Source organism: Corvus hawaiiensis, chromosome 26 (assembly GCF_020740725.1).
Source record: "Corvus hawaiiensis isolate bCorHaw1 chromosome 26, bCorHaw1.pri.cur, whole genome shotgun sequence".
NCBI lineage: Eukaryota > Metazoa > Chordata > Aves > Passeriformes > Corvidae > Corvus > Corvus hawaiiensis.
The window spans coordinates 4,666,103-4,692,148 of record NC_063238.1 but is presented as its reverse complement, the minus strand read 5'-3'; the positions used below and the strand labels follow the sequence as shown (position 1 = coordinate 4,692,148).

The window sequence follows — 26,046 nt, the reverse complement described above, 5'->3', positions numbered from 1 at the left end:
TACAGTTCAGTGGAAATCCACTATAAACTCCAGAGTTTAATATAGTGGAATTGTAGTGAATCTTGTAATTTAAAAGAAAGAAGACATTAGAGTAACAGATCTACAGATAGTTTATGTGGATTCAACTTACTTTCGTCCTAGTTTTTCCTGTGATTACTGATTTTGAGATATGACCAGGAATTAAGTGTAATGGTTTGGGTATACTGTAAATGAACGTGGTTTATTACTGGATAGAGCTGGTGCTGTTGGACAGTCTGAAATAGTGCTGTACCAGAACACAAGTTTGATCTCCTGCTTTTATTAAGTAAATTGTGTGTGTATCTGTAATGGAAACCCTACAAGATCTGTCAGGGAATGGGAGAATTTAGTATTTACAAACCCAAGGTGGCTAAAACTGCTGTCCTCTTCGGAGCAAGCAGTGAAGGGTTTTACATACACCTACTAAGGGAAGAGAAGAATATGTGAGAATTCTTGTGCTTTATTTTGGAATTTGAATGCCCAGACTTGTCTTCCTCTGAAGTAAATAATTTAATTTTATGAACATCAGTAAAGGGAACTTAATGCTTTCAGCAGATTCTAGTACTAAAATAACAATTCTTTACCAAAAGATCTTTTGTAGGCAGCATTATTTCAACCAGTAACTTTCATAAGATTGCCATCCTAATTTCCATTAGTGCACTATATATGCAATAAATATACCAAAACAAGTGGAGTGTACCTATGCCAGGTATGATGGCACTGCCTAGAGTAACCCAGTATTGACAGTAAAATTTTTACTTTGGTCACAGTGTGGGTGGGGCAACTGGTTTGGTTTTCAAGAAAATTCTAACTCCACTTAAAAATCAATTTTAGTTTTCATTCTCAGTTGGTATTTGTACCTCAGACACAGGTTGTAATAGTTTTGTGTCTGAATTGTCTGCTGTGTTTGAAAAAAGACTGCATTTTTTGAACAACATTTCTTCTTCATTCTCTTAGTTTCCTTTTGCAAAATAACACTGAATTTGATCAGAAACTGTACTCAGCTGAATGTGTCAGAGCTTTGTGCGGATTTAAATTATTCAGTCTGTAGTAAAACTTGCCTGAGTTATTTTCAGGTAAATATCTGATTAATTCTAAATTCCCTGTGGATTTCTGTAGCCCAGAGTCCCGTCTGTTTTAAAATAAATACATTTAAGAAAAAATTCTATGCTTCGGTGGATTTTTCAGACAAGGACTGAAGCAAGTCCTTATAAATAGCAGAGTTCATAAACCGTGGGTAAGAGTCTCTGTGCATTAGGGTATAAATTTGAAGCTGTGCGTCATCAAAGGTGTGTTGTGAGGGTTCCAGCATATTTCGGTTTATAACTTCTCTTACTCTGGAGTCCAGACTGACCTGCGTATTAAAATAGAAAGTCATGTAAATAATAGTGGTGAATAGTACAGGTGGAGTCTTAGTTTTGCTTTATTGGTTGAAAAAGCTGTCCTCTTAACCATTTCAGCTGGTGTCCTCCAGGACTGTAAAAATTGCTAAATATACTTAGGCAAAAAATGATTCTGTTAGAATTTGAATGGAGTAATGTCTTGAGTATGGGTAGAGAAATGTCCTCACTGAGGTACCTTATTTGAACAACACTGTCTGCAATCCCATTATTACTGAGGCCTGAGAGACCAATGGGTTATTTCCAGACCAACCTCCTGCTCTGTAGTAGAGAACATTTATAATTTTTTGTGACAGTTCATTTCCTGGAGAGTTAGTGCTGTTGTAGAGACACTGAATTTGGAGTAAGAGTATGACGCAGGCTGAAAATGTAACCTGGGAAGCTGTTGCTTAATCAAATTTCTGTTAAAAAGCAGGGTGAATTGATGTGAGCCACAGGTAGGGCTATATAATGATTCCATACAACATACAGGAATGTCTTTTTTTTTTTCCTGCAACTCTCTAGTGTCTGTAGAGAGATGTTAGTATTGCAGGAACAGACTGGGTAGATTTAAACAGCATTTTTATAAGTACATAAGTATAGCTGGCACTACAAAAAATTAAATTGCAGTTTTGCAAGGGGGTTGGAAGGTTTAAAATTCCAGCCTGCTTGGCAGGATTACATTCAAACTGAACTGAGGTGTCTTTGAAACCTGGCATATTTGCTAACAGCAAAGTGACAAGTAGTTTTAAAAATTTTGGGGAAGTCATTGTGTTTGTTCTATGCCGTATTTTGTCAGCTGCTCTTTGAGCAATTTGTGCTTTAAAAATAACACTTTATTTGTGGTTACTGTGCTTTTGGAGAGATGCATACACCCACTTCTGAGTGTAAGGAAAAAAGGAACCGATTTGTTCAACAAATAAAATTTAAGTTGAGCAAGGATAACGTGACCAGCCATGTATTTGTGCCTCAAACTAAAAATTCCACATCAGCATGCCAGGGTAGCATAGGAAGAGCTTCCTTACAACCAGTGAAAGCAGTTTTGACCATCTCACCTCAATGATGAGTGCCTTCTTCCCCCAAATGTCTACTTCATCGCAGTGGAATGTGCGTGTGGGAGAAGTTCTCCCTGAGTATTGCTGTAGCTTTAAACACGTGCTAGAGCTAACTGTGCAAAGCAACATCCAAGAATGTACTAGGGAAAGCAATATACCTCTTTTGGAGAAAGGATAGAAATGTAATCTTCATAAATTAGTCTTGCTTTTTCTTCAATGACGCTTTTGTTGGATTCTTGTTTTAGTTCCTCACAGGCCATCCAGAAAAGCATGTTTTCCTCGCTGAATTCTGTTCGTAGAAATTCACGGAAAGCATTTCTGCCAGCTGGAGTAAGCATCAACTTGTCAAATGATTGAGCCCAGGCATTCACTTCCTCGAGAGTAGGAGCAGGGCTTAAAGGAGGAAGAAGAGCAAAAGAAGAGAGGAATGAGTGATTGTTACTGAAGCTGTTTGCAGCTGGCAGGAGGCATCCGCCATCACAATGGTACAGAATTATAAGGTTCATGGGGTTCTGATTCCTCACTGGAACTACGCAAGTGCAGACTCTTGTAAACACATTTATAAGATGTTTTTTGAAAGTGTGCTTATCAAAAGCTCTGATGCAGGTGATTGCCTCTGCTTTGATGCAGAAATTGCAGTTTACTGCTCAAAGTAATTGCAACAAAGAAGTACCTCTGCAAAAGCTAGTAATTTTTTCTATCCCTAATATTCCTTATTAAATTATGGCTAAAAATTGAATGAAAATACATATAAAGAAGCAATGATTCAAACACTCTGAAAGGTACCCACCTGTATATTACCATTTTACAGGTGCTTTTACAGGTGCCTGTTTGAGCATTTCTGAAAAAACTGTTGCCTGACTCTTGGGAGGATCTAAGCTCCACTTTGTATTATTTTTGTAAGGCTGAGCACTGCCAGTTAGGCTCACTGCATACATGCTGGGTGGGAACAGGATGTATTTTCTAATTATTTCAGAAAAAAGGGAAACAGTTTACAATGCTGGTTTTAATTTGTCATGTTATGAGAGTCAGGATGTACTTACATGCTGCATATAAATAAAGTAAAATATTATAGATCATTTGGTTCATTAGAAGGTAAAAAACCAGATGATTTGCAAAGTGAACGTAAATGACAAATAGATGAAAGTTATTTTCATATTTCAGGTAATTCACTGCAATTACTTAGTACGTTTTGTTGGGTTTGTTTCATTTTAGCTTGACAGAACACTTAATAAAGACCATACCTTTCCTCACAGTTTGGAATACCCTCTGCTTGGAGTTCATGAGATGTTCTCCTTGCTCTCTCTTCTTCTTGATTTCTAACAGTAAGACTGCAAAGCAGCAAACAAAATTTTAGTCAACTTGATAGAGAAAAAGTCTGAACATGCACCAGATGCTTTTCCTTCAGTACTAAAAAAAAATAAAATTCTAAAAGGACTGAAGCTACTGATAGGCACATTACCCATAGTTACATTCTGACCTTAATGTTAAAATTGTATAAACCTGGCAAACTTGAGTGTAGCTGAATGCTGTTTAATATTCTGTAATACAGATTTTCTACAGAAGGATCACAGTTCCATAGACTATCTCAAGTTGAAGGGACCCATAAGGATCATCAGGTCCAATTATATATATATATATATATATATATGTATATGGGATATAAATGTATACATGCATACCCTTTGTGACATACCAAATCTATTCTCCATTGATGTCTGCACTATGTATGCTCAGTGCAGTGTTTTAACTTAAGCTGGACCTGATGCACTGGTTTTATGCGAGTTAGATTTCAAGGTAGGTGGGTTTGGATTTGTTTGTTTGCATTTTTTTTCTCCTTGGCTATGATGAGGGCCAAGACTGTGATTTGGAGCTGTGATACCATGTTACAGGAAGGCTGGAGTTCAGAAGCAGGACACAAGATTAAAGTGAGCTAGAGACTTCTGTATGTGATGTTGGAAGGGTTAGCATCTCTCAGAGGTCAGATGTAGATACAGCTAGATTGTGTGGTGATTGATTGCATCTTGGGAAATTGCTAATACATGCTTCAAAATGTGAGGTCTGGAGCACAAAGAGCAGGTCTATCATTGCTGAGTATCATTTTGAGTATGTCTGGGTGGAAACACTTGTTTGTAGCATTACAAAAACAAAGTTTGCTGCAATCACTAGTGATTGCTGACAGCTTTTGATGTCCTGTGGAAGGGTAGCTGTTAACTCCTGCTTCTTTCATCAAATGTTAGTTAAGATCTCTCTAGTTTTTAAAAATTTCTTTTGTAGTTGTAGATGATTCATTTTCATTTGAAACTGGATTTGAAAATATAAATATTTCTTTTTAGGGAAAATGAACATTCCAGTTCATCCAGGCTATTGTAGCTTAGTGAGAAATGCATGTGCATACATGCATGCATTCATATAATCTGTCAAGATACTTAAAATATGTCAGGAAGAAAAGGTCCCAGTGAATAACCTGTTATTTATATGAAATGGGCCCTCCAGCTGAAAAAAAGCAATACAGTCGCTGTAACTTCTAGGGTAATACCAAACTTAATTTCTTCATTTCTATCTTACCTTTCTTTCCTGCTAACGTTCTAAGCTTTGCTGCCTTAATCCCTAAGAATCTCATTTATCTCCAGGAAGGTTTTTTGTTAAACCTGCAGTTTTGTTAAAACTGCAAATAAAGTCTTATTTGCAGTCTTACTATTTACTGGGCATCTCCTTCTCCCTCTTTGTCTACTGTTAGTCCATAATCTGCAGGGACCTGCTTTTCTCTTTGCCATGGCAGTGCATGTGTTGAAGACAAAGGAAAGCTTTCGTATTGCTAAGATGGAGAGCAGACATTGCAAACACTTTTTTTCAGCAACATCTGAACCATATGTTCAAACCAATGAGCTATCTCAATTTACCTTTTCAGAAAAAAAGAAAAAAGTAACTAGTAATGTTAGTTCATTATTCGTTTGGGTTAAATAGGTCTTAAGCCTTTACTACCCTTTTTACCAGTGGTTCTGGCCTCTATTGAATATGTAAATGATATGTATTCCTCACACACAGACAGGAAGCGTCTGAGCTATTTTTGGATTGAAGAGAACCAACAGATCCAATAGAAAGGAATACAGTCTTCATAGGATAATGCACAGAAAAGGAAAAAGACCAAAGAAATAAAAACTTCCCTAATAGAACATGCCATGCCTCAGAAAATGGCTTACAGGCAGGCTCTTTCCCTAGAAATGTACAAGTAAACAGTAAAGAGACTAGTGCAATACTGTATCCTCTCAGGATCTGGAAGAGTAACAGGCTGGAGGCTTGGGTTTGACTGTAGGAATGAACACAGGCTCTGAGCATCCAGCTGAGAGACTCATTTCAGTTCATTCTAAATCTACTATTAAGAGTATGCTGAATATTGGATGTTCAGCAGCTCAGCTGCATGACTCACAGAGACTGTTATTTTTATTCCTATTCATAATTTTTCTGTTCCAAGTGCTTGGGCTATTTTGAGGAAATGGTCTATGAATGGGGAATATAAATAGCTTAATTATGGGTTTTTTTGCATTTCTTGCTACTAGAAAACAATTGTTTAAAAAAAAAAATCAGAAATTATTTTAAAGCTGAAACAAGCTGCTCTGTTTCTGAGCCTGTATTGGTTTCCCAGATGATTCTGAAATGCAAATAGGAATTTTAAGCATCGTGAAATTTGGGTAGTTTCACAAACCCTATTGGGTAAATTGGTTTCTTTGCATTGTTTGAATAGTGAGATGCACAGAAAACAAGCATCCTGGAAAATATCAGGTAAAATGGCAAAAAAAAAAAAAGCACTTTATCAACAATTTAAAAGGTAAAATGCAAATTTTATGTACCATGACTCAGTAGATAAATGTATCTTATTTTTTCCTTTTATGGAAAACTGTGTTTGTGTAATACAGCTCTGGACTGAGCCACTTGCAATTGCACTGGACAGCTGCTGAAATGGCTTTGGAATTTGTATGGGATGCTTTAGATGCAATAGGTGGCAAACTGATCCTGAACAGGCAGAGTATTAATGTCTCTCTAAAGTCTTCCTTAGTTTACCTCTAAGCACCTGCTGAAAAGCTTGGTAGGATCAGAGCCAGAGTTCTTGGCATCTCACAGAAAAACCCAAACCTCCAAGCAACATTTTGTCCTTGCAAAATATTCACTATTTGCATTAGGGAGGGCAGAGTTTTGTGTGTCTTGGCTTCTGATGAACTGAGTACCAATAGCAAGGAATGATCAGTCTGCTCTTCCCTTGCCTTCTGATGGTGCTCTCCAAAGCATTTGCCGCAAGGTGCTGTTGGAAAACAACATTGGTGGAATAGATTCCTAGCCCAGGCTGTAAGGCTATAATGACTACTTCCTGTCACCTCAGTGGCAGGTTCGCTTGCTCTGAAGTGTTAATGTGGTAGATAGTGAACTTCCAAGAAGCATTCCACTTGTTGTCAGTGTTTTGGCTGAACTGCTATGGCTGATTAAGACTTTTTGTTTATTTGAATGCAGGTTCTACTCTCACCCATTAAGTAACACTTTGCCCCAAACAGGTACAGGGCTTTTGAGTATGGGAAGATTTACTTCAGTTTAGAATGAAATCATTTGGATCTGGAAGACCTGGTAAGAAAGTGAAGGCAAACACATTGTTAATTTAAGGAATCAAGTGATTACTTCTCTTTTGCTTTGATTGATAAATTTTCTCTCCTAACAGGAATGGGACTTTTGTAATGGGAGTTCTTCCAAATTTTTTCTGCTTAGCTCCTCATCTTTGCAAATACCGGCAGTGTTTAGAGTTTCTGGTCCCAATGATTATCTTCATACAAGTTGCAGGTGCCATGAGTTGGCAGTACTAATTAATGACAACAGATCCAGTTACCTTCAGGGGTAAAGAACAATGCTGAGCACCTGGTTATTCATTTTCTGACCTACAAATTCTTCCACCTTCTCCTAACTCCATTTAACACCTTCGGTCCTGCTTGTCAAGTCCCAAATCTAAATCTAAAGCTGTGACATATTCTGGTATTGCTTTCAGGTTTTAGTGGGAGCCTTGGTGAAGCTCAGTGCTGAGGAAACCCTGTCCAGCACAAAACAGACTTTACACAGTATTGACAAAAAAAGTGCAATAGAGATACTGTACAGATATTTCTTTTTAAATCTGTTATTTCAATGGCAGGGGAAACAAAGAGTACACTGGAGTAGAGGGTTGTGTCTGGTAGTAGAGCATAGCTATCTATTTGTGTCCCAGATTCACAGAATTATACAAGTGTTTTCTTTGGCTTATGTTGTCCTGTACACGAGCTATGCGTTTCTTCCTTGCTATTCTGTTCCCCAGAGGCTTGAATGAGAGGGGTTACCATGAGCAGCTGCAGCAACAGCACCAACAAAAGCAGCAGGCATTGGACCCTCGATTTCCTGTGCTGAGCTGAGCTTGTGCAGCACCTGGGGTCTCCGGGGTTGTAGCCATCTGCCGTTTGCGTATCTCTGTCCTCTCTGATCCCATGGGCTGCAAGCAACAAAGGAAGGGGGAAGTAAGAAACATCTCTCTCTTTTTTCCCTTTTGTTTGCTTTAAAAGTCTTACCCAGAAGTGCTGAAGGCCACAGCCTCAAAGGAACTGAAAAGCTAGATGCCTGATTTTCCCCCATAGAAGTTCTTAGGTGTTGAATCCTTTGGAAGATTCACTCATTTAAGTGCTGTGATGGAAGGCAAAGGGCTAATGAATTCCTCACATGGGTGGGAATACAATGAGAAGGGAATGGTGATGCAGAGAACAAAAGTGAGGGGTCTTGGAGAGCTAGAGCTCTTGGCACAGAGGTATATAAGCCTAGGAGTTGAAAAGGGTTTCCTGAGGTTTTGACTTCAAGGCCATTCCTAAAGAAAATTATACAGAATAAAAGTTGTTAGGGCCCCCTTTTTTTTCTTTTCTTTAACTTGATTAGCCAATGCACAGGCTTCATGATGCTTGAGGGAGACACCTGAGCTCTCCTGAAAATCTGGAGTATTGAGGATGTCTCAAACCTGCTGGTTCCCCTTGTAGCAAAAGGGGAAGGGCCAATGCTCATTTCTCCATTGAAGGTCTGACTGCCACAGTTTTTAAAAACATTTTTCTTTGTGGTTCTGTGTAGATGAGGAGGAAACACACTACTAGATGACAATAATTACATGGTTTTCACTGAGTCTGCCAACTGAAGACAGCAGGAAACAATTTTTGGTGGCTTGTAAAAAAACTGGTTGGTATTTTTGTACAGCTGTAGGAAGCCTTTTTGGAGATGTCAATTCATCAACACCACTTATCTGCACAATCTGCAAAATGCAAAGTCCCCTTGAAGTCCCTGTTCCTTTCTGATCTGTGTCTGAGCTTCACATTTGCTCTACAGCACTTAATAATGCTCTCCCTCTTATGCTGAAAGTTGTGCCATATGTAAGTGACAGATGTCTTTTAGAGATGAAATGCTAGCTTGTACAAAGATGAGTATGTCTTTCTTCATTTTATTTGTATTTGATTTTTGGATACATAGCTAGTCATTCTGTGTCACGAGATCCCTTTGTGTGTGGGTTTGTTTCAGGTTCTTAAACCTTTTGAGAGGTTTACCATGACAATTGTAGGGGAATTAAAATTAGCTGCTACCAATTTTGAGTTCCTTTTTTTAAATCTATAATTTAATATCAGACTTAAACCTAATGAGATAAATACTTGGGGGTTAAAAGTTGCTTTACTTTCTAAAATGTTCATCCAGGTTTAGGAAATGCTGTTGTTTTAACTTGAGGTGGAATGTACAGATGGCATCATGGACTCGACAGAAGTGTCAGGAGAAGAAAGAAGGTTATTTTAGCAGAGTGCAGCATTACATTTCGCTGCACTTTGGCTACTGTGGTTTTTTTAATGTTGAATTTCTTTCTGTCTTATAGAGCTTAATAGTTTTTGTTTTTGTGAGAACCACCCACTCTCCCAAGAGACAAATGTATGACATGGTAGCAGAAGATGCACCTGTGTAGCAGGAGGAATCAAATACAAGAACAACAATACAGATAAAAACTGTAACCCAGTTTGAAACTCTGAAGACTCAATCGGACAAGCAATGCCTAAATGACAAGAAATAGAAAATCAGAAAAATAACTTAGTTTCCAGCCCCCCCCCCCCCCCCCCCCCTTTCTTGTTTCAAAATGTGGAAGGATAACTGAAATGTAGAATGCATTTGTAGATTCAGATTTATTTTTGTCACCTTCAGCTTCACATTAATGGAATGAATAAGTATTAATTTCCTTCCAGATACCTATACTTTCTTAAATGAAGCATTTTCACATTTCATATATCTAACAGTATTTCAGGCTGCTTTGGACAGTAAACAGTTATTATAGATTAGAAAAATGTAACTTGGATTCAGACATGTGCTGTTTATATATCATAATACATCCACTCTTACTTCTGAGATATTTTATGTTCACATATTCATATCTCTAATTCATATTAATAATGAGTTAGCCTGGGCTGAATACAATCCAGGGTCCATGTTATAGGATGGCAAGGTAGAGAGCTGAGCAGTGGTGCAGGTTATTCCAGAGCTGTAGGAACTCCTTTGGTGCACACAGTATTAAGACCCGTAGGACAAAACTGTGTCAGGCTAGTCAGCTTCACAGAACAAGCAGTGAGTCAGTGATCTATCCTAGCACTGTTTATCTAACTTCAGAAGAGCCTTGTTTGATGTATGTTGGTATCTTTCTGCTACTTCTAGTAAATCCAGAACTTCACTGTCGGGCGTGGAAGTTTTCCATCACACTTTGTGGCCTCTTGCTGCAACCACCAGAGCTGTGTAATGAGCCTTGCCAGGCAGTTGCTGGTTTGAGTTGTGCTGTGTGCAGGAATGGGTAGTAGATTTATCAATTACTCCAGTGAATTTTATTTGTAGGAATTAACAAAATTCCTTGCTCAGTTATAGTACAGCCCACATTAGCAATGTAAGCAATTGCTTGATTGATGTGTGGATCTGTGGGAATTGAGGTGGTTATTTTTTTGCCTTCAAGAGACTTCAGGCTCCTTCAGGGCAAAAAAGAGAGGGTGTTTTTAGACCTTGTAGTAAAAAGGTCTTCTATTCATATAATTTTGCAGTTGTTAATTTGGAACATGAGATTTCCAGACCTCTCTGAAGGTGCTATGAGAATGAAAAAATTGCATGAGAACCCTCTGTACTGGATGTTCTCTGCACTTTGAGAACTGGGGTTTGCCTTCTTTGTCCCCACCATCTGGAACAGTGATGTGCCTTGTTTGAAAATGGGTTAGAGAAGGAAACACAGAGGATTAGAAAACTGGAGATGGACTGCTATCTTTTACATATTTCCTGAGGAATCCAAAAGTACTTTTAGACTACTAATGGAATTATGTAAGATACCTTTAACCAAAGGACTTCAACCCCTACCATCTCATGCTCTGTTTAAACTCAGACTGGGTACAGTTTTAGCCAATTGCTGGGTATAACATGAATAGTCAATAGGGTCTAATGTTGCTAATACTGAGTCACTGTGAGGAATCAAATCCTTGAACAGGTCAGTCAGTCAATGTCTAGATGTCAAGAGGGGTTTCTGTTGCACAGGTCCTCGTAGTGGTGGTGTTGGCTGGACCACAGGAGGCTCTGGGTTGCACGTTACTGCTCAGATCCTACACGTAGCTCTCTCATGTGCCTTGGGACTGCTCCAGCACATGCATGATCCATCCCTGGTGATTGTCTGGAGCTGCAAAACATCTTCTGCCTCCCTAAATTGTGTACATGAGTCTGCCCTGCATGATCATTTCTGCATCTGCAGAAAGTTTCTTCTGACTACAGACAAGTGGCTGGCCACTTACAAGTCTCCTCTGACTATCTGCAGTCTATGCAGAATTGGGTTGATTTTGTAGCTTTGGAGTCTCTGGATATTCTCCACCCTGGATGTTAATCAGCACATTGGAACATAAAGAAACTTGTCTAGGCACAGTGGGTCCTGCCTGGAGGAATGCACAGAACCATCCAAGTTCTGCATGGAGAGTGCCAATTAGTCAAATGCTTAAATGAGAAAGGGGAGTAGGAGTTGAGGTGATCAGCTTGTCTCCAGCTGGTTCACTGTTTCAAGTCAATCTAACATAGCATCTCTGCAGATGCCTAGGTGCATAGTTTCTGGATCTCCCAAGGAAAAGAGATGTCCTTCTCTATGTAATGGTAACAAGAAATTTAGTCCATTATAAAATTGTCCTGAAATAGCAATGAAACAAAAACAGAGGAAAATTAATGGCACATGTTCTTGCTTCTTATTCCGCAAGATAGCATCTATGAATCATATAAAAAAGTATGTGTTCATATTATTGAATGCTAATAAGTAATTAAAAAAAAGGTCCAAGGATTTAAGCAAGCATCTGAGATGCTAGTTTTGGCAATAGTGGCAAAACCACTGTATGCCTTAAGAGTAATGTTGAGGTGGTGAAATAAGAATGTCTGCCATACCTTTTCCACTCCAAAGCATACCTATCTGACATTCAGATTATGAACCATTTCTCTATGTAACCTTATAAACACAAAGGAGTGTAAAGGTCAGGAGTGAAAATTATTTCCCTGGTTAGAAACACTTCAGGTGATATTTGGCTTAGTTGTAACATTTATAGTATTTGCTAATTTCTCAGCAGAAAGGTGGGCTACCAAGAAAAAAGCATTCCCAAAGGAGGAATATTTAAAATCTAAGCCACAAATGTCAATTTAAAAAACAAAACAAAACCCCAACCAAATTTTAAAAAAACCCCAAACCCAGGAATATGCAGAAGATTGTAGACAAAACTTTGTACTTTTATCCCCACTTTATGCTAAAACACAGTGACATTTTCTCAGCTCAAAGTGCAAAGATTCTATTACTTAATTACTTAGACATAATGTTTCCTCCTTGTACACATTACAATCAGGCAGGTGTGCAAGCCTTCAGCTTCTCCTTGGGGCCGATTTGCATGGCCACAGCATGAAGCTTTCCCAGTAACTCCACAGCCTGAGAAGCGTTGTGCTGTAACACTGGCTGACAGCCACTTGGACTGAGTGCACAGATGTGGATCATATAGTCCAGTTATTTTACAGTAAATACTTCAGGCCTGATCCAAACTCCACTAAAGCAATGAAAGCCACCCCTTGGTGTCAGCGAGCTTTAGGTGAGGTTATGTAAGTCTCACAATTGCTGCTTTATCTTTGGTTCCTCCCAGCAGTGATAACCAGTGAGTTGGAAGAGATTCTGTTCTTATCTACTAATGTCATAAGAGGCTTGAAACTGGGGTCAAATTCCAAATAAATCTCTAAATCTATATTTTAAGAATTCAGATATATTTGGGGCTGCAACAAACTCCCACTGAAGCCTGTGGCAGTTCATTGACAACTGAAAGATGAACAGGAAATTTGATGCTCGTGCTTCTTCCTTTTCATTGACAAATGTGACAAGCAGGCTTTCTGCATCAAGCAGTGTGCTATTTTAGACAGAGAAGAATTCTAATATATGTTAATGAACTCGCCCACACATATGCACATGCTTTAGGCATAGTTGTCAGATTGCCCACTTAGTACGTCCTCGAAAGTTATTTTCTATTATTGGGAGATTTGGCATATTGTAGTAGGGTGGCTGAAATGGTTGAGAGTTCGTGACTGCAAGACAGAGGTTAGCAGAAAGGAAGCTGGCAGCACATGGAATAAGCCAGCTTTTTATGTCACTGCTGTGCCCAAGTCTGTTAAAGGCTAAAGTGGATAAAGTTGCAAGTGAAAGTGTTATCATATAACTAAGAAATTTGGGACACTTATGTCAAATGGCCAGAAACAGAGTGCCTTTGCCTGTTTTGCTTAATTTTTTTTTTTTCCAGAGGAGCAGCAGCTCAGAAGAGCCAAGTTCATCTATCCACCTTAAAGCATTGTTTTACATTTCAAAAGGAATGGCTGGAAGTGTATCACACCCACATAGTAACTGGTAATGGTGCCTTGATCGTGTCACCTGTAACAGGTATTTTTCTACCAATGCCTTCGATGTCTTCTGCTCCTTTTCCTTTGGTGTTCAGTTCTGCCCAGTTGGCCACTGCAAAAAACTTCCTGCACTAAAGTCTTTCTCTGAGAAAAATCTGGCTTTCTTGTTAAAAACCTAGTTACTTGGGGCTTCAGCGGGATTTTTGTGGGGTTTTTTTTGTTTGTTTGGTTTTTTGTTTGTTTTTTTGTTTTGTTTTGTTTTGTTTTTAGAGAGATGCCCTATATCCTCTGGAGAAAGAATTTTTAGTTTGGATTTTATCACAAGAGACTTCATTGAAAATGTTACTCTAATTTGTAATTAGCAGGGTCACTGTCATTATTTCTCCTGTAATAAGGGAAAGACATGAGAGAATTCTTTACCACTTTCATAGAAAAAGCAACCTGTTGTTTCCGTCCAGCTGATTATGTGGATGCTGTGACAGTGGAGCAGTATGAATATAAGTATGAATATAAGTATGGATATAACTTCATCCCATGCTGAGTCCTTCACAAACTAGGTCACTGCAAACTGCAATTAAGTTAAATCAGTGTCAAGATCTTGTCCTCTGCCCAGCACAAGCTGTCAGCATCCCTTGCCTTGTCTTCTGTGGCAGCTGGGGTCGGTCTGGGTGGAGGTATGTCAGTCACACTGACTGATCAGCTCTCTTGGAAGCAAAAAAACTCACAGTCTTCTCCAACCTTGGGATTTTTACCACTGCTTCAACCCTGCTTTTGCTGGCTCTGATGTCAGAGGAAGTACCTGCTTCTAGTTATTTTTATGCAGCTTGTTTTGAGAAACAATAAAATTTTAAAAAACCATTCATCCTAATATTTTACAAACCTCTCTACTATGCAGTGAAACTGGTGCCTGTAGCAGTTTACTCTGCTCACTCCCATTATCTCCTCCTGAGCGCTTGGTTGCATTGTGCTTAATTATGAATGGCCTCCAAAAAGCCCATTTTACTGTACTATGAAGTGACTCATATCACACAGAAGCTCTGACAACTCGCACTGGGTACTGGAGGCACATGGCGCTGTATTAGTCAGTGACTCATTTCACATTGTACTCGGTGCTGAGATCTGACTCATATTGAACTGTGCGAGAAGCTGACTGACATTGCCCTGGTCTGAAAGCTGGTTTGAATCGGGATGACTCACCCTGGAGTGCGTTACGCGGTGATTCACACACTGTTTCCTATTGATTCCGATTGTCGCGCTTCACTTCGGATTGTATTACACTGGCATCTGGCTGCTCTGCAGGGCAGGCACTGTGATAGCAACCCTCTGCCTGGGGAGCTCGGCTGTAGTGCCAACCGGCAGTGTCAGCCAGGAGGAGTAGTACCAAAGTGAATTTAAGGCTGAAGGAGGGTCAGAGTTTGGCTCAGCACACATTCACGTTGGCCATGACATCTCCTGGGCTTCCTTGCTTCACCTGGCTCTGACAAGTTTTGAAAACAGCAAGTGAGGAGTAATGAACCTCTAGCTAAGAATCCTCTTCCTTCTGAATGCCAGATCTCCAGAGTATTTCCAAGACTTTGTCACTTTTCTTAGTGACAAAAAGATGGGATGAATTTCTCTAAGTGACTGAGTACTGATAGTTGCTTAAACGCTTCGAATTCATCAACGTCTGACCTGAGCTCCAAGAGACACAGGCACCCTATAGTCTGAAAACTCCTCCCTGGTATTTCAAGCTCAGTCCTCAGACATCACTACTCACTCTGAAATATGCTCACTGTTCTAAGCAAGGGGTAGCAGGTGTGTAACAGCTGAGGTGACGCTTCCATGATTAAGTATTTGGGACCCAGAGTAAAGATACCAAAGTAGGTATTGGTGTGAGGAGTAGAAAAAAATTGAAGGGGAAATAAAGTAACAGTTCTCTTACCTTTGAACATTTTATAAAACGTAGTGCTAGTTTTACATTCAGTTGGCTCTGAGTTTAGAGAGACACTCCTAATTTTAACACGACGTTCCTAATTTTAGGAACCACAACTAGGAATCTCCTAGCAGATACTGATTCTGGTGTTCTGTAATACAGCAGTGGTAGTGTTTACTGCTTCTGGTCCTGTAATACAGCAGTGGTAGTAGCTACCTCCACAGACCATAGCTCTGCAGAGTGCTGGCCCGGGTGCTGACATTCTGTGTGTGCAACAGAGGTACAAGGAGACTCCTTGCTATTACGTCATAGCGACAAGTGCCCTAGGAAAAGTTGTCATTTTACATTTTTCAACAGCAAAAATGAAATAATCGAACGCTTGCATCAAGTAAATTACACCGGTATTAAATTACTGTAGGTTCTTACTGGAGTGTACAAGGATAATCTTATTTCACTTTCTGCATTTATGTCAGACTTTCGTTACCTGTTTTTCCTTACCCACTGACATTACCTAATGACAGAGCTCAGGAAGCTCAGGAAGCATCTCCTCTCAGGATGCTTGATGAGGCAGGCTGATACTGGAAGACTCTCTATGGAAGCGCTCGCCTGTTGCTGCTTATCTCCCTAACCTGGCAGGGAAGCCCCGGGCTCCGAGAACAGGCGCACCGCGGGATCCCCTTCACGGTGGGGCGGGGACACGGATGCTGCCTTATCTTCGGTCGCACTCGTGAGACGAGGCAGAAGGGCCCCTGAGCGCATGGCGAGGTGTTACCTGCGCTGAGGCCGGAGAAGTGGCGCGGCCCGGGGTGCGATCCCGCCCCAGAGAGGGACCCTGACCCCGCTCGCCTAGCCGAGGTCAGCCGGGTGCTACCCGGGCTCTGCGCTGGGAGCCCCTGGGGAGGGACGTGGCGGTGCGAGCCCGAGCGCCGGGCGCTCCCGGCTTGCATCTCCCGACCCTCCGGGAGACCGAGGAAGCGCCTTTTTCGCCCAGTCCCTCCCATTCCTCCTGGGGAGGGCGGCCACAGCCGCTGTCCCGCCCCGGCCGCGGGGGACACCGCCGGCAGCGCCGCCCGTCCCGTCCCGTCCCGTCCCGTCCCGTCCCGTCCCGTCCCGCTGCACCCGGGGCGGCTCCAGCTGCGGCACGAGGGTCGTGGTTGCCGGCGACGAGTCCGCGCCTGCCCGGAGCGCGGGCTGTGGTGCCCGGCTGCTGCCGAGCGGGACCGAGCGCTACTTACGGTGTCGGCAGCGGCGCCCCCCTGGGCGTCCTCGCACGCTTCCCCTCCGGTCCCGGCGGGCTGGGCGACCGGGAACGGTGGCTCGCCAGCCCCACGCATGCGCCCGACCCCCGCGGGCTCGTCTCACGGTGCGGCCGCGGGTGGGTTCGCTCGCCGTGGCCGGAGCCGGAGGGAGCGAGGCCGGCAGCCCGCGCTCCCCGCCCCCGCACGGCCCGACGGGGTGGGCTGGCGCCGGGCCGCCCCTGGCGAGGGGAACACCGGGGGCCGCTACGGCTCAGGGCCGGTTCGCAAAGGGATTAAATGCGGCAGCGCCCGCACCGCGGCGGCGGACCGGGGAAGGCGCGGGGGGAGCCATGGGACCGGCGCCGCAGGGAGAAATGCCGGAGAGACCGGCGTGAGAGCGTGTGAGTGGAGCGTGTGTGAGAAGTGCGTGCGTGTGTGTGTGTGTGTGTGTGCGCTGATGGGAGGGAGTGGGAAGGGCTTGGAGAGGCGGCGGTGCCGCCGCGGGGCTCCGTACTGGTGCTTCAGTGTTCACGGACGCCTTAGAGGAGAGCCGGGCTTGGCAACGCAGCTCTGGAACACGTTCGCATTTTTAGCAACTGCAGGGATACACGTCTTCCCTCCCCTAGCCGCCTCCTGCCTTCCAGCGGCGCAGGGCTCGCCGCCGCCCGGCTCTCTCGGGCTCGCTCTCCCGTTCAGCGGGGCAGGTGTGACACGGCTGCGGCAGCCGCTCAGCGCGGCTCCGGGCAAGGCGTGTGCCGGGGGCCGCCGGGCTGGGCGCTCACCCCGCTCCTCCGGGCTGACCCTCAGCAGCGGCGCCCTTAGAAACACCGCCACGTTTAAGGGATTCTCTCACCGATAATGATCTGCCGCCTCCACCCCCCGGCAGTCCCAGACGTCGTCTGCCGGGGCAAGGGTTAACGGGACAACTGCGGCTGGCTAGTGCCTCCGCCGTTCCCGAGCAGACTGACCCTGTCTTCCCGTGAAATCCAGACTGAACGGGTGCGTGAACGCTCTGGGCGTTCCCGGTTCCCGGTTCCCGGAGCTGGGCACGCGGTTGCCGTCGGGGCTGTTCCCTTCCCGCCCGCGCACCGGGTGCGGAGCAGGGCGGCTGCAGGAGCCGCCTTGCTGGAGCCAGCGGACCCGGGAGCGCTGGGGATGGCAGGTGGGGACGGGCGGGCTTCGCCCGTGGCACCCGGGAGCTTTGCCGCGGGAGCTCGCCCTGCGCCCCCGAGATTCCCACGCCGGTGCCGGCTGAGGGCACGTGGGCGGACTTCTGTGCGGGGAGTAGGAGGAGGAGAAGGAGGTGGACGCGGCCCCACGAGCGGTACTCACGGTGCTGGGAGGCTCGGGGGCAGCGCGGGGCTGCGGCGGCGCGGCTCCGTGGCACGCCGGGCATCTCCGGCGCTCCGGGGGGAGGCGGCTGGGCGGCGGCGGGGCCGGGGCGGGGGCCGGAGGCGGCTCAGCCCAGCGGCCCCGCAGCAGGGCGGCGAGCGGGCAGCAGGCGGGCGCCCCGCTCCCGGCCAGCAATGCCGCCAAGCCCGCGGGACAGAAGCGGGGCTCCGGGGCGTCTCGACGGGGCGCCGAGACGAAGCGCGGGCAAGGCCGGCGGGCAGGGAGCTGCGGTCGCAGGAAGGGGCTGGAGAGCAGAGCTGACAGCGAGGCGAGGAGCCTGGCAGGCCTCGGAGTCTGCGGCGAGCGGGGGAGGTGTGGGAGCGGAGGGACGGGGCGGGAAGAGAGAAAGAGAGAGAGAGAAACACAAAGTGAGCATCACCGAGGGGGCAGGCGGGGACCCCGCACAGCCCAGCAGTGCTAAGATGAGGATTGGAGTGGCGGCAGCCGTGAACCCATACCGGCTGCCCTCGCACCACCTCTTGCCCCCATGTACGCTCTGTCTTTAACTTTTCCGAGCCGGTCCTTTAGGTGAGGGCTGGAGGACGCCTCTCGTACCCCGCCAGTGCCCATTGGGGTTCGGGGCTGGCCATAGTGACAGAGGAGCACGGGGACGAATTTAGCCACTTACAACCTACACCGAAGAGCACCCCCAGAAAATCCCCACCCGAAAAGCCAGCCGCAGACGACGGACGGAGCTGCAGCGGCGGCGAGGAGCGGAGAGCAGAGCCACTGCCGCCCGGACCTGTCCAGGGTCCTGAACCTGGCCCGCCGCCCCCCGCCGTGGCCTGGAAGCTCGGCGAGCCGGCCGCGGTCTGCGGGCGTCAGGGAAGTGTGACATTGCCCTTCCTTGCTGAATGCCATTGTCCTGCAAAGAAGGAGCCACCTTGATGGAGCATGGACCCCGAGCAGGAGCGGAAAAAATCACCGCTCTGCTTCCCTTTTCTCTAGCAATGATTTCTACCTGTTTTTGTTTGGGGCTTCACTATTTCATCAAGGTTCAGCCCACCCCAAAACACTGTCCCTATTTCTGGCCTACAACCAGATATCAAAGAGACAGAGAGGAGCCTACACAGTGTGAAGAAAGCCCTTCCCACAGTGATGGCACTGCCCCTGAAGGCCAAAGGCACTGCTACAGCAATGGGAGAACACAGCTGTGGTACCATTGATGCCAGGGGAAGGTGCTCGTTAGAGCTGAAACCAGCGGGGAAAGCTGCCATTCCTACACAGAAGGAGAGCTTGCTGTTGCTTAGCAGCAGAGAGTTCCCCTAGGTCTGTTTGGAGAGGTGAACTACCGCAGAAACTGGACAATGTTCCCAGGAGAGCAGAAAAACCAGAAAGGTTGATTCTCACCCCACAACCCCACTCTGAGTATTGCTCCTGCCCGGTGGCAAGGAGCCTTCTGCAAATCTCTGCCCTTTTGGTTGTGGCAGAAAGCATAGAACTGATGCTGAACAGATTTCCGTGCCAAACTACAATTGCCAAGGCCCAGACAGGACCTATGGTGTTACAGGTTTGACAAGTAGGATTAAATGACACTGCCTCACTCCCTGGCAGAGAAAAGGGAACAAAGTCTCAGTAAGTGTACTGAGGTGGTTGTTTATGTGGCTTAAGACCAAGCCCAAAACATCTGTTAACACCACTGGCCTTTGAATTCAGCTCTTGGTCACTCTACCAGGAGAGGCAGTCACTTCTCAGACTGGTGAGTAAGTGTGACTCCCCTAAGACCTCTCTAGACTACAGTCCCAGGTGGCTTTCTAAATCTTAGCAGGAATGCTTGATCAAGTTCAGGTTTAAAATGCTGGCAGAGTGTAACCCCTTTGGAAGGTATGTTCTTGCTCCATCATCCTTTCCATTTGTCTCAGGAGAGTCATGATCTGTTGTTCCTGCCCATGGCAGGGGGTTTGGAATGAGATGATCTTTAAGGTCCCTTCCAACGCAAACCATTCTATGGTTCTAACTAACACCTTATTAAAGAAGGCTATCTTTTTTTCAAAATCCATGATGCATAGTGATGGCGGGTAGTATTGTATAAAAATATGGTATTTATGCTCCCTAGCATAAATGCTGTTGGATAAACAAAGCCACCATAGCTAACTATCTTCCGGTGACTGGTGTTGTAGGCAACTGTGTCTCGCTCTGCAGGCAGGTACCTCTGCATCACTGCATGTGTACACAACCACATCCTGAAACAGCTGAATGGTGTGGAGGCATAAAGTCCTCTCAAAACTGTTAACATAGTCATCTTCTTCTCCTTCCTCCCTGAATGATGGATGCAGGCTGATGTTCAGCTGCATAACACAGAACTGCATAAGCAAGGGCTTGGACTTTGACAAAATGGGGTTTAGAGTTGAGACAGCTGAGAGACACAGACTGAAACCCTTTCTGTCTCTAAAGGAATGTGAGCATACAGTTCTCATGCATGAAAGAAATTCCCTCAATCATCAGAGCAGCTTGCTCTGCATGTGTCTCTGTGACCTTACTCTTGGTCCCCTCTACTGCTCTACTTTGTTCAGGTTAAGTCAGCTTCACTGGGACAGAGAGAAAGCAAAATGTCAATCTAGCAAGGCATGGGAGTGTTTCATCTTGCTCTTGTTTCTCTTTCAAAAAATACATTATGGAAAATTGAGAGCTTACACATGAACTGTGTATTTAATATAATTATCCCATATAGTGACACCTTTTTTTTTGTAACATACAAGGTAAATAATAAATCAGGACCCGGTTTCCATATTGATATTATCTACCAGTATATCAGGCAGTAGAAAACCAACCTCCACCCTTTACTGGACTTTCCTGAAGATTTGTCATTCGACTACATAAGCTCTTGATAAACTTTTAGAAGGAAATTCTATCCAGCATGCAGTAGTTTTCTTTTATTCTAGATCAGAACGGGATGGCTTTATATGAGGGTTGCTACTTAATATTGGCCCTTTATATGTTTCTTAGACTCCACTCTCCTTTCTGCAAACTTGTCCAGTTAACATGTTTTCCTAATTTTGCCTTTGTGGAAATGAAGAAATCGGTTATTGTTTTTATTTATTTTATTTTTTAGTGAAAACTTGTATGGCACCTTTTTTTTTTCTTTTAAATTTGTTCTCACTGTTCAGAACAGGTGATAAGAAAGATAATACAGAACATGTATCTGCATTACAATAACATTGTATTCCATCATTCCTGCAGTCACATGTCAGTGAGTGACATAATGCACATTATCAGCTCTTTTGGGGCCTGTTTGGCTTTAAGGTGTGAAGGCTGAATGCTGGTCTCATACCTGAACTTCTGCTCCCTGCCCAAGGAGAGGTCATACACATTTGTATGGCAGCTTTTGTGTGCTAGTCTATTTCAGTGTTTCCTGCTCCCTTAAATTGTTACAAAGAGAGTTTCTAGACCATTGAATGGAGCTGATTCATAGCAAATTAGGGAGCAATTCAAACAGAGAGTAAGAAGCCACATTTTACCTTTTTCGTTGACATTAAAGTGCACTTGTTACAAATCATTTTGAAGACTGATAGACTTTTCTGGGAAAGGAGATATTTTCAGAAGGAGAATGAGTTTCCAGGGACTTCAGCTGAACTTCAATTTTCTTTATATGTCAGTATTCTAGCAGCATTCTAGTATTTGCTTTCTCTTATCCCTTAATAAAAACTAAAAATGTAAAAAGAAAAACAAAATAAAAAATGCATTTAAATACCCATGTTCTGAAGTGAACATAATACCAGTGATATTATGGGAAAGAGCTTTGCTGAGCTTTTAAATATATTTGTATTTTCTCAACATCAATTCCTTACAGGCATAAGTCACTTTTCTTCATGGATCTATTAGTAGTTGGTTTCAAATAGGAAATATAGGTTCAATGTTGATGGGAGGAAGAATAAAATGGAGTCATCATCAACACTGGCAGTGGTGCGTTAATTAACCAGTAGAAATTATTTTGTGCAGGCCAAAGTGTGAAAGTCCCACTGTCATGTCATTCATGCAGTCACAGGGTGTCTCTCAGCTTTCTGCTGGAGGATTTGGTTTCCTCAGGATCTGATGCTAAAATCTGTGATTGCATTACATCAGGGCTTGAAACGTTATCAGAATGGTTAGACTTAGATGATTTAGATCTCAGTGAAGGCACAATTTTTTGCAGTTGGTGGCTCTGCATAGTGCTTTGATAATTATTTCACCACTGTAAGGTCATTTTCTAGGGTGATGTATTTTCTCAGGGTTGTCCAGTTCCATATGTATGTTTTGACAAAACCCTTAGCTTCAGTATTTATATCAGTTAGTGTCTGCTCCAAAGCTGCAGGAAGCCTCTGCTGTCTCCACTCACAACTCTGTTTCTTTTCCACTCCTACATATCACATCTTTGTTACTTCTAAGGCAGAGGAAACTTGGGGAAGTAACATTTGAGATGGAATTCAATATTAGAAATAAAGATATGTTCTCCAGTAATAGCACTGAATGCTGGGTTTCAGAGCATCAGAGTCAGCTCAGTGATGGTTCTACTCCCCATTCTGGCCCAGTCCAGCTGATGGGTGCAGGTTCTGTGGAGTTTGTGAGCCCTCAGACAGTGCTCTGTGGCCCAACTCATGTGCTTCAAATCCTTGATGATACAGAGTTTCTGGCAGATTGGCAGACTACCCAGAAAAGCTGGTGGCTTGTGCAGAGAAGGTCTGCAATGTGACACATACAAAAAATGAAATCTTTGCTGAAGTGCAAATGCACTAAGAAACTGTCATTCATTTAATTTGTCATGTTTGGCATATTGAATCTTCACTATATTCTCTAACCCTCTCACCTGATGTATGACATTAAATAATTAAAAATATAATGCCAGCTACATTTTGTTTTAAACCATGAGGCTAGCATCCATCTCTAATTCTATCCTGGTTGGTTTTTTTTTTTTTTTTCCCATAAACCTTTGAATTATTTGGAATCATTAAAAATCCTTACAGGTCAGGCTTGACTTAAAAAGAAAAATCTCTTCCATCACGACCATGTTCTGTTAGTGTATGTGCCAGCAACATGACAGACCCTATAGCAAATGTCTGGTCAAAAGGCTGACCAGAAAAAGATTCGCTTCTACATACAAAAATCGTGAGTTTCCCGACGATGGAGGAAGCAGCTCAGGAACGCTCATTACAAGCTTCCAGAAGGTGTCACTGTGCACCTACAATTTGAATTGTGAACCTCAACATCTAAAGGTAAGTGCCAAAGCACTAGTCTTCCTTGCGCTATTAGGCCTCCTCTTCTCTGCCCATATGGAAATTAAATGATCGACTGGAGAAAAAGATTTATCTTTTTTCATGATAGGAAAAGTAAAAATATCTTCATAGTATCACTGTCACTCAAGAGGTACCTGTCCAACCATGACCTGCAGAAGTATTCCTGATATTCTGGGTCACACATAATCTAATTATTACACAGGATCCTTACCACACGTGCTTGCTAGGTAATAAATACAGTTAAATTAAAGAAGGAATCAAAACTGCCGTGACTGCAATTTTTAGGTCTTATAGAGCAGTTTGTAGTTACATTCCAGAGCTGATTCAGACAGGAAGATTAACAGGGCAATTTGGAACCAATGTTCCTGAGCAGATTGAGCTTTCAGAGCAGTTGAGTAGTTCAAAGTGAGTCTGAAAGCCTGGTTGCACAACGTGGCTGCACAGTAACATTCCAGCTTGACAAGACTCCTGAGGAAGACACTGTGATTTCTGCCATTAATTTTCATCAGGTTTTGGACCTTATAAATTATGGATCAATTGGAAAATTATGCAGCCATGTTAAAAGCCTGATGGGAGAAAATACAACTCATTTATAGGATGTGGTGGAGAACATGAAAGGAGAAATGCATTATAATTCCTTTGAAAAAGAAGAACAAAAGAATAAAGAGCAGGCAATGAGAGACTGCTGAAGAGTATGAGGTTAAAGGGCAGTATCAATGAGAATGTTGCAGGCTGGTGCTGCCATGAAGAGAAAACTCTGTATTTGTCCCATTGCAAACTAGATTGCACTGGTGACCAGGAATATTTATCCAGCACCCTTAAAAAGACATATGAATGATGATGAGAGGAAAAGGAGCTGATTTGATAAGAATGACAGTGAGGAGAAGGTGTGAACATACTTTGCAAAAGGGAAAGCTTCAGGTGTTATATCTCTCAATGTACTGATTTATCAGTGGTACCAAACAAATACTCTTTTAAAGAGGTCAGGTTATCTCTGTTATGTAGAAGTGAGTACCCCTGTGGAAGTGAGTAGAAAGGCCTGGAGTCTCCTTGAAGAATCTGTTACGAACTTTTATTTCAGAGGTGCCTTATGTGATTTTGCCCCTGTAGAAGTATCTGCCTAGATTAGAAACACTAATTACAGACAGCCCAAGTCACTGGCTGAATGTCCTGCTTGCTTTAGGCTTAGAAGCAGCATTACAAATGGTATCAGTTCCCAGGTCTCCCTTGACACCACAGATACCAAGTTACAAGTTAAAGACAGAGGATCTGAAGTAGACAAAGAAATAAAGAAACAAACAAAAAACCCCCAAACAAACAACAACCAACCAAACAAGTCAATAAAAACAACAACAAAAAAAACCCCAACAAAAAACCAACTCAGAGTTACTGAGCTTCTGTGGGAGGCACTTGATGTGTTCCCGTGAAACCACGTTTCTCCTGTTTGATGTACAGACAGACTGACACTCCATTCTGCAGGCTGGGCTTTTCCTCTGGCCGCTCCAGGGCTGTCTATCATGTTTCCACTGCACTTCACTGTGGATCCTAGAACTGTCCTGAGAGAGGGAGAACAGCACTCCAGATGCAAAGAATTTTGGACATACCTATTTTCGTATTCCATCATTGTTCAAATCAACTCACTGACAAGGCCATACTTGAGGCTTGTTTCCCTCTGTTACACTACTGCTTGAAAGACCATGTTCTCCCCCTAGGCACAAAAAAATGTCCCTTCCAACCTCCTTTCTGCAGTTCATTTCAAACATATCTCCTGACTAAATACAGAAAAGACAAAGTGGGATGGAAATGGTTCTGTGCCTAACCTCTTCCTCTGATCTGTAACACTTCTAACTTACTACTCCTGATAATTTGGAAAGACTGGTAAGAACCTGTTTAAAGTGTGCCTCCTTAGAACCCAGTGGGATAAAAGAGAGCATAGCTTTTTTATCAGTCTGAAACAATATTATAACCAGAGCATGCTACTGTTTTCCAGGAAAATCATTCAAGAAGATGCCATTCTTGTACTGAAATGAAGCACATGCATTTATCTGCACAGAGTCTGTATAAACAGAATAAATGCAGTGAAGTGAGGAAGACTAGTCTGTCATCAAAATAGCTACCACCTTTCAGAATCAAACATTTCAGTGAACACTAGGTTATGCTAGTTGGAAGAAACGTCCTTGGCTTTTAAGGGCTGTGACTCACTTTGTCATTCTTATGACTGGAAAACTATTCCATGACAAACCATTCAGAAGATCTGGATGTAAACTGAGAAACAGCCTTTAACCCTCTTATTTAGAGCCCATATTCAAGATAAATGTTATAGATCACCCACGTATTACTATGCAGAATTCTGGGTAATGTAAATCAGCAAATGGAGCAAGAATTTGCAAATGAAAAAACAGCACAAAAGGTCAGAGAGGAGTAACTGAGCAGCTTCTCCAGCACAGTCTGAGCACCTCTGCAAATCTGAGCACAAGTTCCAGGTACCAAAAGGCACAAAGGGTGTGAGTGCCAAAGCTTACCTGGGATATTAAACTATAGGATTAGCAAGGAATCCCTAAAAGGAGATTTTCTTCCCCAAAGACATCTCTCTCTTAAGAATCCTTGTGTTTGAACAAATTAATTTGGTAATAAAAAGAGCATGGATTTTACGAAATGAAGCACTGCAATGCAAGAAAATTAATACTTTAAAATATTATAATCTGCCTGTCTCTAATAATAAATTGTTACAAAATTCAAGAACAAATAATTCATCCTATTTCGGTTTAAGCCTGACCCACTGTTTTTGCTCTTAACTTGATTACTCTCAAAGGAATCAGTGAAGTCAATAGAACAGTAAGAACGGTTTTCTTCTTTATTTAGTCCTAAAGTAAATTGCGCAAAATGTCACAGCTACTT

At 43.3% G+C, this 26,046-nt stretch overlaps 1 protein-coding gene across 4 annotated transcripts in view; it reads right to left on the bottom strand.

Moving 5' to 3' along the window:
- Positions 1–26,046, bottom strand: part of RGS20 (regulator of G protein signaling 20) — a 38,099-nt gene continuing 12,053 nt past the window's right edge. The window contains exons 1-5 of one of the 4 annotated variants that reach the window (XM_048329098.1): positions 17,879–17,971; positions 7,804–7,952; positions 3,697–3,783; positions 2,611–2,845; positions 1–1,372 (exon numbers count right to left, since the gene is read on the bottom strand). In XM_048329098.1, the coding sequence (XP_048185055.1) occupies positions 1,184–1,372; positions 2,611–2,845; positions 3,697–3,783; positions 7,804–7,949 (657 nt within the window). In that variant the 5' untranslated portion in view covers positions 7,950–7,952; positions 17,879–17,971 and the 3' untranslated portion in view covers positions 1–1,183. Of the gene's footprint in view, positions 1,373–2,610; positions 2,846–3,696; positions 3,784–7,803; positions 7,953–16,543; positions 17,090–17,399; positions 17,555–17,878; positions 17,972–26,046 lie in introns of those variants that run through there. The other 3 variants (XM_048329099.1, XM_048329097.1, XM_048329096.1) reach the window with 3 other exon arrangements.